The sequence below is a fragment of the Budorcas taxicolor genome, chromosome 21 (assembly GCF_023091745.1).
Source record: "Budorcas taxicolor isolate Tak-1 chromosome 21, Takin1.1, whole genome shotgun sequence".
NCBI classification, from domain to species: domain Eukaryota; kingdom Metazoa; phylum Chordata; class Mammalia; order Artiodactyla; family Bovidae; genus Budorcas; species Budorcas taxicolor.
Window position 1 is genome coordinate 74,155,163 of NC_068930.1, and position 15,366 is coordinate 74,170,528.

The 15,366-nt window shown below is 39.9% G+C and overlaps 1 protein-coding gene across 1 annotated transcript in view; it reads right to left on the reverse strand.

The window, feature by feature from the left end:
- Positions 1-710: 710 nt before the first annotated feature.
- The window catches only part of LOC128066533 (BTB/POZ domain-containing protein 7-like), a 28,644-nt gene continuing 13,988 nt past the window's right edge, over positions 711-15,366 (reverse strand). The window contains exons 6-11 of the mRNA XM_052659559.1: positions 14,230-14,390; positions 10,090-10,233; positions 8,140-8,329; positions 5,200-5,378; positions 3,122-3,577; positions 711-1,677 (exon numbers count right to left, since the gene is read on the reverse strand). Of these exons, the coding sequence (XP_052515519.1) occupies positions 865-1,677; positions 3,122-3,577; positions 5,200-5,378; positions 8,140-8,329; positions 10,090-10,233; positions 14,230-14,390 (1,943 nt within the window). The 3' untranslated portion in view covers positions 711-864. The remainder of the gene's footprint in view (positions 1,678-3,121; positions 3,578-5,199; positions 5,379-8,139; positions 8,330-10,089; positions 10,234-14,229; positions 14,391-15,366) is intronic.

A 15,366-nucleotide genomic window follows, 5' to 3' on the forward strand; every position in this document is an offset into this window, starting at 1 on the left:
GCAGCGATCCCGTAGTGCAAGCTGAAGTTCCTAATTCCACTGCTTTAGGATTCCAAGAAAGCTGATCTCTTTCAAACCTCATCTACTGAAACTCTAATCCACATGACCAGAACCTGCAGTGATTCTAACAGAGTCTGCCTTGTGGATAAAACAACAAGCTTTTGCCTGGACGCAGAAGGCTTCTCTCCTTCTTGTTCTTTCCTGAACCAGGAAAACTTCAGGATTCCTGACTGGACTCCTGCTGGAGGAATGAAGACCAGCTCCCAGGACTTATTTAAACAGGATGACGTAAGATTTATGAAGACTGAGCAGGAAGGTTTCTGAACTGAAACAACTACGGAAAAGAGAGGAGCATTTTGATGTGCTGTTCTTTGGAATTTCTATAATTAAAAAATAAACACAGAACTATTTCATAAGAAAATACATCTTAGTGTGCAATCCAATGCACGTGGAAATAGGTAGATGAAAGGTAAAATGCAAAAAAGTATGAAAATACAGTCCTTTAAATGTGGCAATAAAGTTTAACATACTGATATAAAACCAATACAGATAAAACAAACGTACAAGTGCAAAAAAATTCCATTGTTTGTAAAGAGAGGGGAAAAAAAAAAAAGTGCCAGCTTGTTTGTTCTTAAAAATGCTTCCCCACACAACTGTTCAAACACAAAACAGACAGCAGATGCAGCATTCAAAATAACCCTCTTAGCATGCCATGTCTAATAAACGTATATATACAAAAACTAGAATAAAATAATGTGAAACTGAGTTATCAGCTGGCATCAATAAACTGGTCTCTAAGTTGTTGGGTTACATCATAAAATGGGATGTTTCACATCTCAGGCACGGACGACTTCGAGGTTACTCTCAAAGGGCAGACTTTTTGTAGAGGAAGTCTGGCTTGCTCGGGGACCTCCTTCCTCTGCTGACTGAATCTTCCCTTTCCAAATCTGTATTTCGCTGAGCTCCGTGGCCCAGGGACTCATCTGCCAGTCTTCTGCCGGATCTCTCTTCTGGAGCTTCAGAGCTACATGCAGAATGTGAAGGTCTGTTAGGAGTCAGCCCAAAAGTCAAGTCAGTTTCCCCTGCTGCTCGCCCCCTGACATGGGCTGAACCACTGCCGGCATTTTCTGGGGCTGCCAAGGGAAAATCTGGCCGCTGGGGGGGCTGCTCAACAACGTCGAGGTGTATCGGCTCACTCTTCTGTCTGTGTGGATGGCCATCGGGGGGAAGTGGATATTCTTTCCTAGTTTCTTCCTGCTTTTTAGGCGAGGTCTGGCCTGGTAGGTAGGCTGACTTTAAGCCACTTGGTGATGCCTTATTGTGGCTATACAAATCGGGACCAAAATATCCACCCTGTGAAGGGGAGGGGGTACGTCTGCCCGGGGCAGGAGTGGATGGTCTGCAAGCAGCATTTGAGAAGTCATAGAAATCCGGATATTCCTGCTGATTTTCTCGAGCATCTGTTTTTTGCTCTAGTGTGTGTTTCTTTCGAGATGTATGTGTATGCCTCTGTGGAATACACGATAGATGTTGGGGAGGCCCTGGTCCTACTTCAGAAACTGCCTGGCTTAATTCTGTGTCCACAGCAAGTTCTGGAAGCCTCCTGTCCTTGAGTGACAGCGTGGATACACCCATGGCAATATCTGGCATTAGATCGTTTAGCACAGGTTGTGTGCACTGCAAACGGAAATGAAACACAGGGAAGGTTAAAAAGAAAAAGGGCTGTGACTCCCTCTTTTTCAAATGATGTTCACTGATTTTGTTTCCGGATTATAAAAATATATGCTTAATTTTAAGAATAATAAAAATATAGAAAACAATAAGGCAAAAACCACCCACAAAACCCCAAACCTTCCCTACTGAGATAACCACTGTTATTAACATTTTGAAGCAGTTTTCTCACCTTTTTAATTTTGCACATATATTAATTTTCATAAAATTTAGTGCAGATATAATACTGTCACTAAATTTTGAGATTTCTATTTAAATTATTGGATACTATTCCACTGTATTGATGAGGCATGACTGCTTAGCTATTCTTCCACTGTGAGACCTTAAGGCAGTTTCCAATTTTTTATTATTATAATCAGGACTGCAAGGAACATACAGATAAATTACCTTCAAAGGGAGTTTTATTTAATTATAAAGTAGTAGAACTTTCGTAACTGTGGCACTGAGGGCCAGGCCGATAAGATGGAAATTGGGTTTATCCCACACTATTAACCTTTGTTATTTCTTGTTTTTTGAGGGGTTGGAGTGGATAGCAGGGAGAACAGGCAGAAGGGTAAAAGGTGAGGAAGGACCATAACTTGACTCAAGCTGTACACTAGTCCAGTCATCTTTCAATGAAGACTCCCTGAACTAATACATGTATCTTTTGTTTATCTCTTATGTGGAATGCTACTGACAATGTGTGACTAAGCAGGAAGACTTAAAAATCAATATCGTTTTTCAAATATATTATACACAACAGAAATTCAACCTTCAATGCAATGCAACATCAAGCAAGGAAGTCTTGCTTAATCTTCTAGTGACTAGCGCTGGCAACTGTGATTTCCAATTAAATGAGTGCTCTGATCAAACAGCTCGCTAGAGGCAGACACACTCATGAGGGTTAATTTTCTGCCCATTTTATGAATGGGGAGTCTCCTGCCACACTGTCCCTGATGGCATGCTCGGCTACAAGCAGCTTCCCCTTCCGGCCCCACCCAAGCCTTTGGGAGAACAGCAGACTCTACAGAAGAGAGGCCAAGAACAGACTCTAGACATGTGCTTGAAGAGTGCTCTATGAAACCAGTTAACATCACCACTATGAAACCAGGAACAACATTACCTGTGTTGCCCAGTAACTCCACCCCGTCCAGACACCTGCACATGAACATAAGGGAAGGCTCTCGCTTCTTCCCACCATACACATCTTGTCTCTTTTCTCTGGACTTTCTCATCCACCTACACTCTCTTTTTCTCTCCAATTTCCACACTCCTTAAGTCTATGCTTTCAGCTTGTCACTTACACTCTGTGCACTGCTGAGTCCCAGGTAGGGCTCCTGGGGCCTGGGAAATTGCTTTTAACATTTCAGAAACTTTGAACTTTAGCTAAGTCACTGAAGTGCGAACTTACCACTTGTTTCTCAGATGCTGTTGTTACTGAGGTGGCGGCGGCGGCGGTGGCGGTGGCGGCAGCCACCGTCTGTCTCCCCAGCCCTGTGGTGTTGGTACAATCAGGGGCCGCTGCTTTCACACCTGGCAAGTAGACTGGAGGGGGGCCAGCTTTAGGGGCTGTTCTGGAGTGAAACAGTGAGTGATTACAGGGATAAGAAAACGAACGTGAAGGATGCTGATTGGGAGGTCTTTGCTTCCAGCCTGCTTTGAGCTGGTTGTGGATTGGGGTCGCTGGCGGGTGGTAGGGAGGCGGTGGAGGGGGTAAGGGTGGATGGAAGGCCACGAAAGATTCCAGATCTGTAAACATGGTTTCTGCAGTGGGGGTGCTGTTAACTCGACATCTCCCAGACTGTCTCATTGTCAAGAGTGGACTTTCATCTCCAAAACGTTCATCAGGAAAGAATTTGTGAGGATTCTAAGAAAGAATGGGGGGGAAAAAGTTAAGATATTTGTTAGCAGATTTCCTGGACAGAAATTTACAGGCTGAGAGAGTTAAGTGAGTATCTAAGAAAACCACATTCAGTAAAAGGCACAACGTATTTTTCTAGGCTTGAAGCTCAAGGAAAAATTACCTTAAAAACAGTGTAAAACAGTAGAGTGCAGCCTCCATAGCTTAAAGTACAGCTATCAAGGAGAGCTGCTTAACTGAATGCCCCAGAAAGCAGGTCAGTAATCTCTTGCAAGATTATGTGATGATAAAAAACAGGAAATAAAACCTAATTCAAATAGGTCTTTCCTATGAAAATAAGATTACCATTAAAAACCAAAGGAAGAAAAGGCATACAAGTGAAGATCCTCCTAGAACTTTCTGATAAAACATCTGTACGCATTCAGTCTGAAATAAAAACTACAAAATACTATAAGTTTGATTAATATTTTGATAAACATATGGGAATACTTAAATTATACAACTTACACATTTAAGAGACCAAATTAAGATACAATTTAGAATGGCACAGAGAACAGAAATGAACAGAAAACAAGACTATTTTAGGGATGGAAACTACAGTAAAAATTGAAAATCAGGAACCTACAAATGGTCTGCTCCTTGCCTAGGGCTACCATACCATGTTCCCCTTTGAAAACTCAGGCTAAAATGGTTTGCAGTCAGTGGCATGAAAACAATGCAATCACTTGACCAGATGAAATTAAATTTTATTTTAGTCTCTGCTTTAGTTGCTGTGAAGGTTACACATTTTATACAAAAATACTGTTTTTTTGTACTAAATAATTACTAGAAATGGGCTTCTTCCTGCTAGTAAAAAAAAAAAGGCACTCTACTCATTCCTTGATTCTCATGCTTATATGGTTTGAACTATTGTGCAAAACTGTAAAAGGGAGGAGAGAGGAGGAAAGGAGGGCATCTGGAAGGTCTGTTAAGGATGTAGTAGGTCACAGCCTGAAATCTAGTGACCAAACCAGGGAGAGAAAAGCAGCAGAGGGTCAGAATGTTCTGCTTTCTCTTCCACCTCTGTTGGGTGTACACACCATGAGCTTTTAGGGGTCACCATTTATGTGCTTATTATGTGCAAGAGACACAGCTGCTTTACATACAGCCACTCTTATCTTCACAATTCATTTTACAGGTAAAGAAACTGATGCTCAGAGAGGTTATATAACTTGCTCTAAGTTAACTAACTGGTAAGCAGCACTGCAGGATATAAAACCAGTTCTCACTCCAGAGCCTGTGCTCCATCCACTCTACCACACTGCCTCTCAGTGGGGGCTTTTAGGTCATCCAAGACACCAGGGACAGTTGAAAAAGCACGTACAAAAGAAAAGGACATGCTATGAGGGCTTCTTGGGATGCCTGAGAATACTGTCTGAGTTACAGTCAAGGCTTCTTATATATTTTTTTTTGTCAGGTACAAAGCTGCTATCTAGACTTAGAAATCACAAATTGCAAATTTCAAAATATGACAAATAACACAAACATCACGAAATCCAAAAGAATACCACAACATTTTCATTATTAATAACAGCTGACACTCTTAACACAAGGTTCCCTGTTCTAGGTAGTGGAGGACTGCTTCCCACCTGCAAGAGTTCTGCTGCAGCATCGGCAAGCCCGAACTCTCTCAACACACGAATCTGAATTTCATAGCTGACTGTGGCGCCTTCCCCACAGTTGAGCGCGTAGGCCCTCTGCACCTGCTCAGTGTGCCGTAGCTCCTGCAGACGTCTGACCATGTCCTTCATAATGAGGAGACAAGGAACTGGAAGAAGAGAAACAGTCTGTAGGCACGATGCCTGAGCTACACAAAAGACCACCTGCTGAGCGCAAGGAAAAAAAAAGCATGTGTTTTGCATCAGAATCATCTCAAATTTTTGATAGTATTTTAATTCCCAGGAAAGATAGTAATTTATATGCATCTAATTATTTTTTAGGGTTTTAAAATTTCACAGTGCCCCAAAGGCTGTTAGTTATACCAAAGAGCCCCTGAACTGCATTATGAGTTCACAGCCTAAATAAAATTTTACTTGCATGTATTCTCTGCTGAATCTCAGGATATTTCAAAAGTCTTTTAAATATATTCACTCTTTTATTCACATCATTTTTTGAGTCCTGACTATGCACCAGGGCTTCGACTCAGGTATTAGGGTGCACAGAACAAAAGACGTGATCCCTGTCCTTACAGAGCTCTGGTTTTAATGAAGTAAACAAAGTAAACCAGCACAGCAGAGGGCCGTCAATGATCGTAGAGAAAGATGTGCAAAGGACACTGAAGGAATTGGAGGAAGGGGCCCCCAATCCAGACTGGAAGCACGCGGCGAAGGCTTCCTGGACAAGGTGAGCTCTGAATGGAGTCTTGAAGAATGAGAGAAAACCAGGCTGGCAAATAAAATGGAGCCAAGGTTTTCTGGTCCTCTTCTGCAGAAGGACCAGGCATGTGTAAAACCTGCAAGTGAGAGACAGCAAGGTACAATCGGATGGCACAGCCAGTAGACGGTACAAGCAGGAAGGGAACAGGAGAGAAGGCTAGAAAGGAGGGTGGGGGCAGACCGTAAATGACCCTGTATGTCATGATAAGGAATTTAATTTGTATCTGGGGAACAAGAGGCAGTTGCTTGGGTGGGGGAATGAGAGGATCTGAGTTGTGATGTGTAAGTGCATTCTGAGAGAAGTGGAAAGCAGGGGTTGGCAAACTATCGCCTGTAGGCTAAAACCACTCTGCCACCTGTTTTTGTAAATAAAGTTTTATTGGCTCACAGCCACACTCATCTGTTTAGGTATTGCGTATGGCTGCCTTTGGCCTATGACTGCAGAGCTGAGCATAGTGCAATAGAGACTGCATATCCCACAAAGCCCAAAATATTGACTACCTAGCCCTTCACAGAAGATGTCTGCCATGCTCTGGTATAAAGGCCAGAGTGGGAGTAAGGTTAGAGACAGGTTCACAGGTTAGGAACCCGGACTAAGGATCCAGCAGAGGGCTGGAGAAGAGGGGACCGTCTGTAAGTATCTATGAGAAACTGACTTGAGTGGTCACTGATTATTAATTCTGGGAAACGGGAGCTGTTTATTGAGTGCTTGCTTTGTGCCATGCAAACTCCATATTACTCACAGAGCTTCCTTAAATCTTCACAAGAACCCTAGAAAGGAGATATCCTCATTTCACAGATGAGGAAATTAATGCTCAGGGAAGTAAATGTCTTGTCCAAAGTCACACAAAGTGGCAGACCCAGAACATGTGCCCAGGAGTCTTCTCCAAAAGCTAGATACCTTACATTAGCATGGTAAGCGAGGGAGGGAGAATTTTGATGGTACAAGCATAGGGCCATGTCTCATTAAACAACAGAAAGACAAGTCCTATTTTTCTGAGCATACTTAATTGTAGATCTCTTTGGGCTTTTGAGAGTGAGTTCTAAGGTTAAATTATACTGCTACTCAATCGTATTAACTGAAGTTGATAAAGTCCATGATAATTACCAAAAGCTGCACAAACCAGCTACAGAAATACTTCTCTTCATACTGTTTATCCAATGTACACTTTATTAAATAAATACACAGTGGTCAAATCTGATAAGGCAACAACCGATCAGAGATTAGTTCTGGAATAAAACAAATGTGTTCAATTAAAAGTTCCATCGTTATGTCTTTTATTTTTCCTTAATTGAAACGGAGACGTCTCAGCAAAAAATGCATAGCATCACTTCCAGTAATGCTATAGTTTGCTGATTTTTTGGACTCTTGCAACGGTAACTGGCAAGAGCTATACATTTCTGACCCGCTATCTATTTTCTTGTTTTAGAAACTGACATGACAGCCTTTTGGTTAACGTCAGCACTGACTGATGCTCAGATGTTTTTGGACATGACAATTATACCTCGATCAATAGACAATAAGAAGGAAGCCTGAATTACAATGCATATAACATTCACAAAGCAGATCTTGGGAAACTGGATCTCCCAGAAACCAATGGCAATCACATTTTGAGAGGACATATATAGACTCGAAGATCTAAGTTGATAGTACTCTCCCCAAAGAGTCTTATAATGTGAGAAACACCCTATGGCGATGAAAAATCTGAATTCCTCTAAGCCAGTGGTTCTCAACAGGTGGTAATATTGCCCCACAGGCACACGTGGCCATGTGCAGAAACATAAAAATGCTTTCATGAGGCTGTCACAAGGTGTGTGTGGGTGCACGCACATGTAAACACACGTGCAACTGGCATGCAGTGAGTACAGGCCAGGGGTGCTGCTGAGCACCCTACAATGCAAGGACAGCCTCCACAGCAGACAACTATCCAACCCCGATGGGCAAGAGGGCCAAGGCTGAGAAACCCTGAGCTAAACTGAAAAACTGCATACAATTGTTACTGTAAAATAAAATACAAAACAAAAAACTTAGCTTATAAGAATTTATTCTTTAATGAGAACAATGCATAAAGGGTATTGGAAAGCAGAAAGAATCAGCATGTATAGAGGGGTTACAAAATATGATCAGACTATTCACAAGGTTAACTGCCTTACCTGGGATTTCGTTTGCTACCACCGAAGGAGGGCTTGACTGGCTGCTGCTGATCTGCTGGTGGCTGATCATGTGGCAGCACTGAGGCACGGCGTTGCTGACCATGTACAGTGTGTCTGGCACGTTGGACATTCTAACCATTCGCAAACGCACAAGGTCTGTTTGTTCCACCATCATCTCATCTAGCACTGACTGAAAACAATTCAGTATTAACAGAATTAGTCAACCTTACACCTTTGTTAAATCACATTTAGAGAAAGATTACTGCCATCATCACATAAACAGGGAATTAGTTTACTGCTTCCAGTGTATAAAGCCTAAAATTAGTGGTAAAAGGAGACAGTACTCTAACCTCTTCAATTTTTTTCCTACCTCTTCAATGTTTAAAGGAGCTTTCTGGAGCATCTTTGAAAAGAAAGAATCATTTTCTGAAAAGTCTGCTTTTAACAGAAGTATTTGAAATTTGAAGAAGGGATATAAAATTAATCAGAAGTAAAATTATACATAAAGTCACTATAAAGAAAACAATGTATGTATGGACTAAATATCCTAGCTAATAAGAAATGCTCAAAATATAAAATATCAAAGGCTGATATTAAATTCAACAGACCTATACATAAAAATTGTTAAATAAGCTTCAGATGAATCCACTTCAGCAAACTGCAGAATGGTCAAAATGGCATAAAGTAAAACCATTCTCCACATTTACTGTGGACATGTATCTGCGTATGCACGGGCGCAGGAGGGCTGTCTGATCAGCTTGCGGCCGCTCTACTTTGAGACAGCAGAAAGGAAGGTAGGCCTAGTTTATTGTGGACCTTTCAGCACTAGACTCACCTTCCACAGAGGCCTCAGCTGCTTGAGTGACTTTAGGCACTGGACTTACTTCAGAAAGACCTGACCCAACCATTCTGCCTCCCCTGCCCACCTCACCGTTTTACAACTATTTAAAGTGTCAACTGCTTCCCAGGTGGTAAAGAATCTGCCTGCAATGCAGGAGACCCCAGTTGATTCCTGGGTCAGGAAGATCCTCGTCACCCACTCCAGTATTCTTGCCTGGAGAATTTCATGGACAGAGAAGTCAGGCAGACTACCGTTCATGGGGTCGCAAAGAGTCGGACACGACTGAACAACTTTCACTTTCAAAGTGTCAATTACTCAATAAGGGGTAGATTATTAACCTCATCAATAAATCTCTCACAAATCCTTTCATGTATGTATTTTAAACTAGGGATCCTCCAACAAATAAAAGGGAGAAAAATTTTAAGGTAACTATGTTTCTTTATCGAAACACATTATTCTGCCTGTTAATTCATTTCATTAAGCAAGACTGTCAGTTCCTCAGAAGGTCACCCCGAAGCGCCTCAGCTGAGCATGGCTAATAAAACTGCAGTATTTCAATCTGCAGTATTTATCATATTTCTTGGAGAGTTACGTTATAACATAAATGGCAATACAATATAATGCCAACTTTTTATTTAACAGGCCTGAAATTTTCTTTTAGTTTGTACACTTTTTTGAGCGCTAAATACAATTTCCAACAGTCAGCTACTACAGAAATATGTTATAGGAAGTCATGGCATTTCTTTAGTTTACAAAAGGAAGAAAATAAGTTTGCAGTCTTCTTTCAAACATTTCTCCCACCCTGAAGATAACAACATACTGATGACCATTTCAGTAAAATGAGTAAGTTTTTTCCAAGCTAACAGTTTGCAAGAAAAACTAAGATGAGAAAAATGTACAACTTAATATGATTTTAGCTATAAATATAAAAACATGCTTGATAATTAAACATTAAACATAATTAAACTACTCTGGTGAGAAGTCAAAGCAAAATTTACTTTCACTTTCCTTATTAGGCTATTTCCAAACATTTAAGTGATACTACAATAGGTATCTTTGTGTTTATAGTTCGTAATAAAGTAGTTTAATATCTCAAAGTGGTTTATTACCTTCGCTTCTTCTACATAGGGAGAGAACAGCCGAGGACGAACATAGATTCCAGCATTTTTTTGCCGTAACCAGGCATTTGACTTTCCACCTTCTGTTGTAGGAAGCATATCTGATGGAGGAGTACTAATCAAGCCTCTTTTCATCTTGAAAAATAAATTATTTTTTAGAGAAACAGACATTTGTGTAGCACAATATTACTAAGATAAAAATAATTATACCTATAAGTCAGCATGTTCAAACTTTACTATTAAACATGAACTTAGGAATGCACATGAAACTTAAACACACTTTGAATGTTTAAAAGTATTTAAAGGATTCAGAAAGCCATAAAAAGGTACAACTTTCCATTTTTCTTTAAATAGAGGAATGATATTTTAAAAACAAGAGTTATATTAATTAAAAATACGAGTCAGACTAACTTTCAGAACTCTAAAATAGAACTGATTCTTTTCCTTACTCATCTAGGAATTGATTCCTCCCCCAATCTATACTTCACAAGACAAAACAAGCACATTCTTGGGCCTGTATCTACAGTACGAAGATAGCCAGTCTGCACAGTGATAGGGGCAGGGGCTCTAAGGGAAGGACTTGGCTCAAACCTTAACTCTCCATTGGACAGCCATGTGGCCATGGACATCTCCTCTTACCTGGGCCTCACCTTAAGGACCCTGAATTAGCCCTGGAAATGCAACACTGCAGGACTAACTAAATGTGGTAGTCTTGTTGTTTCCACATCTATGCTAGGAGAATATAAATCAAGCACTTTAGCCCATGAGGTGGCTGTGAGGGGGAAATGAAGGTAAGGAAGATAAAAGGCACTTGGCACAGTACTTAACACACTATACGAGCACTATGACTAACGATCAATATTAGCAAACTTTTACTGGGGACTTATTATGCGTTGGGATTCCCTGATAACTCAGTTGGTAAAGAATCTGCCAGCAATGCAGGAGACCCCAGTTCGATTCCTGGATGGGGAAGATCCCCTGGATAAGGGATAGGTTACCCACTCCAGTATTCTTGGGCTTCCCTTTGGCTCAGCTGGTAAAGAACCTGCCTACAATGTGGGAGACCTGGCTTCAGTTCCTGAGTTGGGAAGATCCCCTGGAGAAGGGAAAGGCTACCCACTCCAGTATTCTTGCCTGGAGAATTTCATGGACTGTACAGTCCATGGGGTTGCAAAGAGTCGGACATGACTGAGCAACTTTCACTTTACTTATTATGTGTTAAGCATGGGATATTAACAACAGAGCTATATATTTTCTAAATCTATTAAACAAAAGTTCTAAAGTATTTTTCTAAACCAAATTGAACCTGGTTTTAGCCCCAGATTTTAAATGAAACCAAATATTGTTTCTAATATTATTCTTGTTAAATATAATAAACATCTCATTGCTGCATTAAAATTATGTTTAACTAATAAAATATAGCATTAGACATATTTTGAAAATAGGCAAAAAAATCCTATAACTCTAATCTGTTATAAGTGTAGTACTGTTGATATATTTCCTTCCAATCTTTTTTAGATAAATTTTTACCTAACTAAATTTTAGAATATATAAAAGTACATTATTTTTTTAGGACAGCAAAATACTCTGTCAAGTGGTTATGCTATAACTAACTTCCCCTGTTATTAGACATTTAGGTTATTTCCAAATATACTTAATGATGATGCTACCAATGTACCAGCTACACTTCCCTATCAGACAGTAATATTATTTCAAAAATTAGTGACCTAATGGGTAAAAAATTGATAACTTATTGTCTTATTTTGCTTTCTTTACTGTATGTGTGCTTACTAGCAAGACTGAACATCCTTTTAATCAGAGGTTCCATAAACATTTGTTTCCTTCTAGTTTTTCCATATTTCAACTTAATATTTAATTCTTCGATCTAATAGGGATTAATTTTGTGTGCAAGTGAAATGAGGATTTAACTTAAAGTACATTTCTTCCCTCCCCAACTGATGGGTTACTGTAGCAAGGTTTGTGATAGCTTGCTTATTATATGTTTAATTCTTATATTAATTAGGATCTTCTTCTGGGCTGTTTTGTCTTCTCTATTATGCTAGCATCACAGACTGACTCTCAAGAGTTTTAAAATATATTTTGTATTATGGAAAAGTTGTTGTTCGGTTACCCAATCATGTCTGACGTTTTTGTGACCCCCATGGACTGCAGCACGCCAGGCTTCCCTGTTCCTCACCATCTCCTGAAGTTTGCCCAAGTTCATCTTCATTGCATTGGTGATGCTATCCAGCCATCTCATCCTCTGACACCCTCTTCTTCTTCTCCCCACAATCTTTCCCAGCATCAGGGACTTTTCCAATGAGTCAGCTGTTCACATCAGATGACCAAAATACTGGAGCTTCAGCTTCAGCATCAGTCCTTCGCATGAGTCTTCAGGGTTGATTTCCCTTAAGATTGATTGGTCTGATTTGCTTGCTATCCAAGGGACTCTCAGGAGTCTTCTCCAGCACCACAGTTCAAAGGCATCAATTCTTTGGTGCTCAGCCTTCTTTACTGTCCAGCTTTCACAAGTGTCTGTGACCACTGGGAAGATCATAGCCTTGACTATACAGACCTTTCTCAGCACAATAACGTCTCTGCTTTTCAACACACTGTCTAGTTTTTCATAGTTTTACTGCCAAGAAGCAACTATCTTCTGATTTCATGGCTGCAGTCACCATATGCAGTGATTTTGGAGCCCAAGAAGAGGAAATCTGTCACTACTTCCACCTTTTCCCCCTCTATTTGCCATGAAGTAATGGGGGCGGACGCCATGATCTTAGTTTTTTTAATATTTGGTTTTAAGCTTTAGTTTTATCCCTCCTTTTTTTTCTTTTAGAACTTAAAAAATTCTTATCAGTTTTTTTCCAGATGACTTTTTACAATGTTTCTGTGCAGTTGGAAAAAACTATTACATTTACAGTATTTTATTAAAATTATAAACCAATCTGTGAAGAGTATTTTTGCCAACCATATTAGTAGTAAGTCGCTCAGTCGTGTTTGACTCTGAGACCCCACGGACTGTAGCCCACCAGGCTTCACCATCCATGGAATTCTCCAAGCAAGAATACTGGAGTGGGCTGCCATTTCCTCCTCCAGGCTGTCAACCATTCAGTTCAGTTCAGTTTAGTTCAGTCACTGAGTTGTGTCCGACTCTTTGTGACCCAATGAATTGCAGCACATCAGGCCTCCCTGTCCATCACCAACTCCTGGAGTTCACTTAAACTCATGTCCATCGAGTCGGTGATGCCATCCAGCCATCTCATCCTGTCGTCCCCTTCTCCTCCTGCCCCCAATCCCTCCCAGCCTCAGGGTCTTTTCCAATGAGTCAACTCTTCGCATGAGGTGGCCAAAGTACTGGAGTTTCAGCTTTAGCATCATTCCTTCCAAAGAACACCCAGGGCTGATCTCCTTTAGGATGGACTGGTTGGATCTCCTGGCAGTCCAAGGGACTCTCAATAGTCTTCTCCAACACCACAGTTCAAAAGCATCAATTCTTCGGCTCTCAGCTTTCTTCACAGTCCAACTCTCACATCCATAACATGACCACTGGAAAAATCATAGCCTTGACTAGATGGACCTTTGCTGGCAAAGTAATGTCTCTGCTTTTCAATATGCTATCTAGGTTGGTCAACCATTAATTGGAGCAATTCTTATAGTCTAAAAAAACTCACATAAAAATTGTGAAAGTAACATGATCAGTCAGCTCCATTAATTTTTACCTGAAACACAATTACAGGATTCATTTACCCCTTTTACACTGCACCAATCTCTTCCTCTCTTGCTCTCTGATTTACTGCTATTCTTAAGAGAGTCTCCAAAGGTAACTTCTACTCTTTCCATTTAAAATGAGGACTACTTGATCTGTACAGATAAATTGCTGGATTAACTCCATTTAGAGACTGTTTCTGCAAAAGTAAGACTGATACATCCAACTCAAGTCTCATCCACCAAACATGTATTTGTGCCAAGTGCCAGATACTGGGGACATAACACAGTACCAAACAGACATCCGTCTCTGTCTTCGTCGAGTTTAGTCTCACGATACTCCACTAGGAGAAGTTATTTACAATGATTTAAAAAAAAGACATATTATTTTCATGAAAGGGATAAATGAAGAAAGATACTTACTGCATCACTTAGGACTTCACTGTTTATAGGCAAGATGTGTTCAATTCGTACAAAAGGTAAGAGAGAGGAAAGGATCTCTCTAAGCTCTTCGATGTCCAGGTCCCGTCTTTTCACACCTCTCTTGTTCACACTATGAGCAGTGCCACTCAGTAAGTTTGGCTCTATGACAGAAATGGAAAATGAGAAGTCTCCACCCAAATTCAAATTTCCAGAGAAAGGCTCTCTTTCTTCTCTAAGTATACTTTCAGTAATCCTCTATATTAAATTTACCTGCTTTAAAAAGTGCTATAGATAAATTACTTTTATGGCTTAAGAAGTTTCCTTAATAGAGATATTCTTGGACAAAGAAAAAGCATGGTGTCAATAGTACGGTAACATTCTTTATAATTTTCTGCATTAAAGAAGACAGAATTCTTTTCTGCATACTAACTCATAGGAGAAAAAACAACAATCTATTAAAATCTAGTTTGATCAAGGGCTTTTTCTTAATGTTCCTCACTTTTGGGGCCAGTTTTTTTTTTTTTTTTAATACAACTTATTTAATAAGGGTAATACAGGACAAACGTTATTTCTGGTAACTGTAAGTTATGAGTATGCTCATTAGGCTATTATACAGATTTAATAGGAATTTAATGAGTATCTAAAATTATATTACCTGATACCTTAAAGGAGCAAAACCTAATGTACACTCTATTTAAGAATTTTATGAGTCTCCTAAATTTCCACAGAAATGTTAAGGCATAAAAGTTCATGTGTAATATATTCCACTGTCCAGAGCAGAGAATAAATGTTTTTTTCATGGGGTATTAGTGAAAGAGGAAGATCTGAAGTATATATATGGTTTTTGATAGTGAGGTGGGAAGGAAAACAACATATTTGAGGAATTTTTAATCATATCTTTAAACTCGGGGCTATATATATTATTATTTTTTTTGCTTAAAAATAAGATCTTTATCATTCACGATATAAAGGCTGGATTTTTTCCACAAACACTACAGGTAAACTGGTATTTTCCTTTAAATACTGTGATAAAGAGATATTGTTTTTCGAGAGGCTTATTAAAATTGCTGCCAGTGTGTGGAAAAGGGTTTTTGTTCTTGCCTTGTTATGCTTTGGATTCAATATGTATATAAGGCA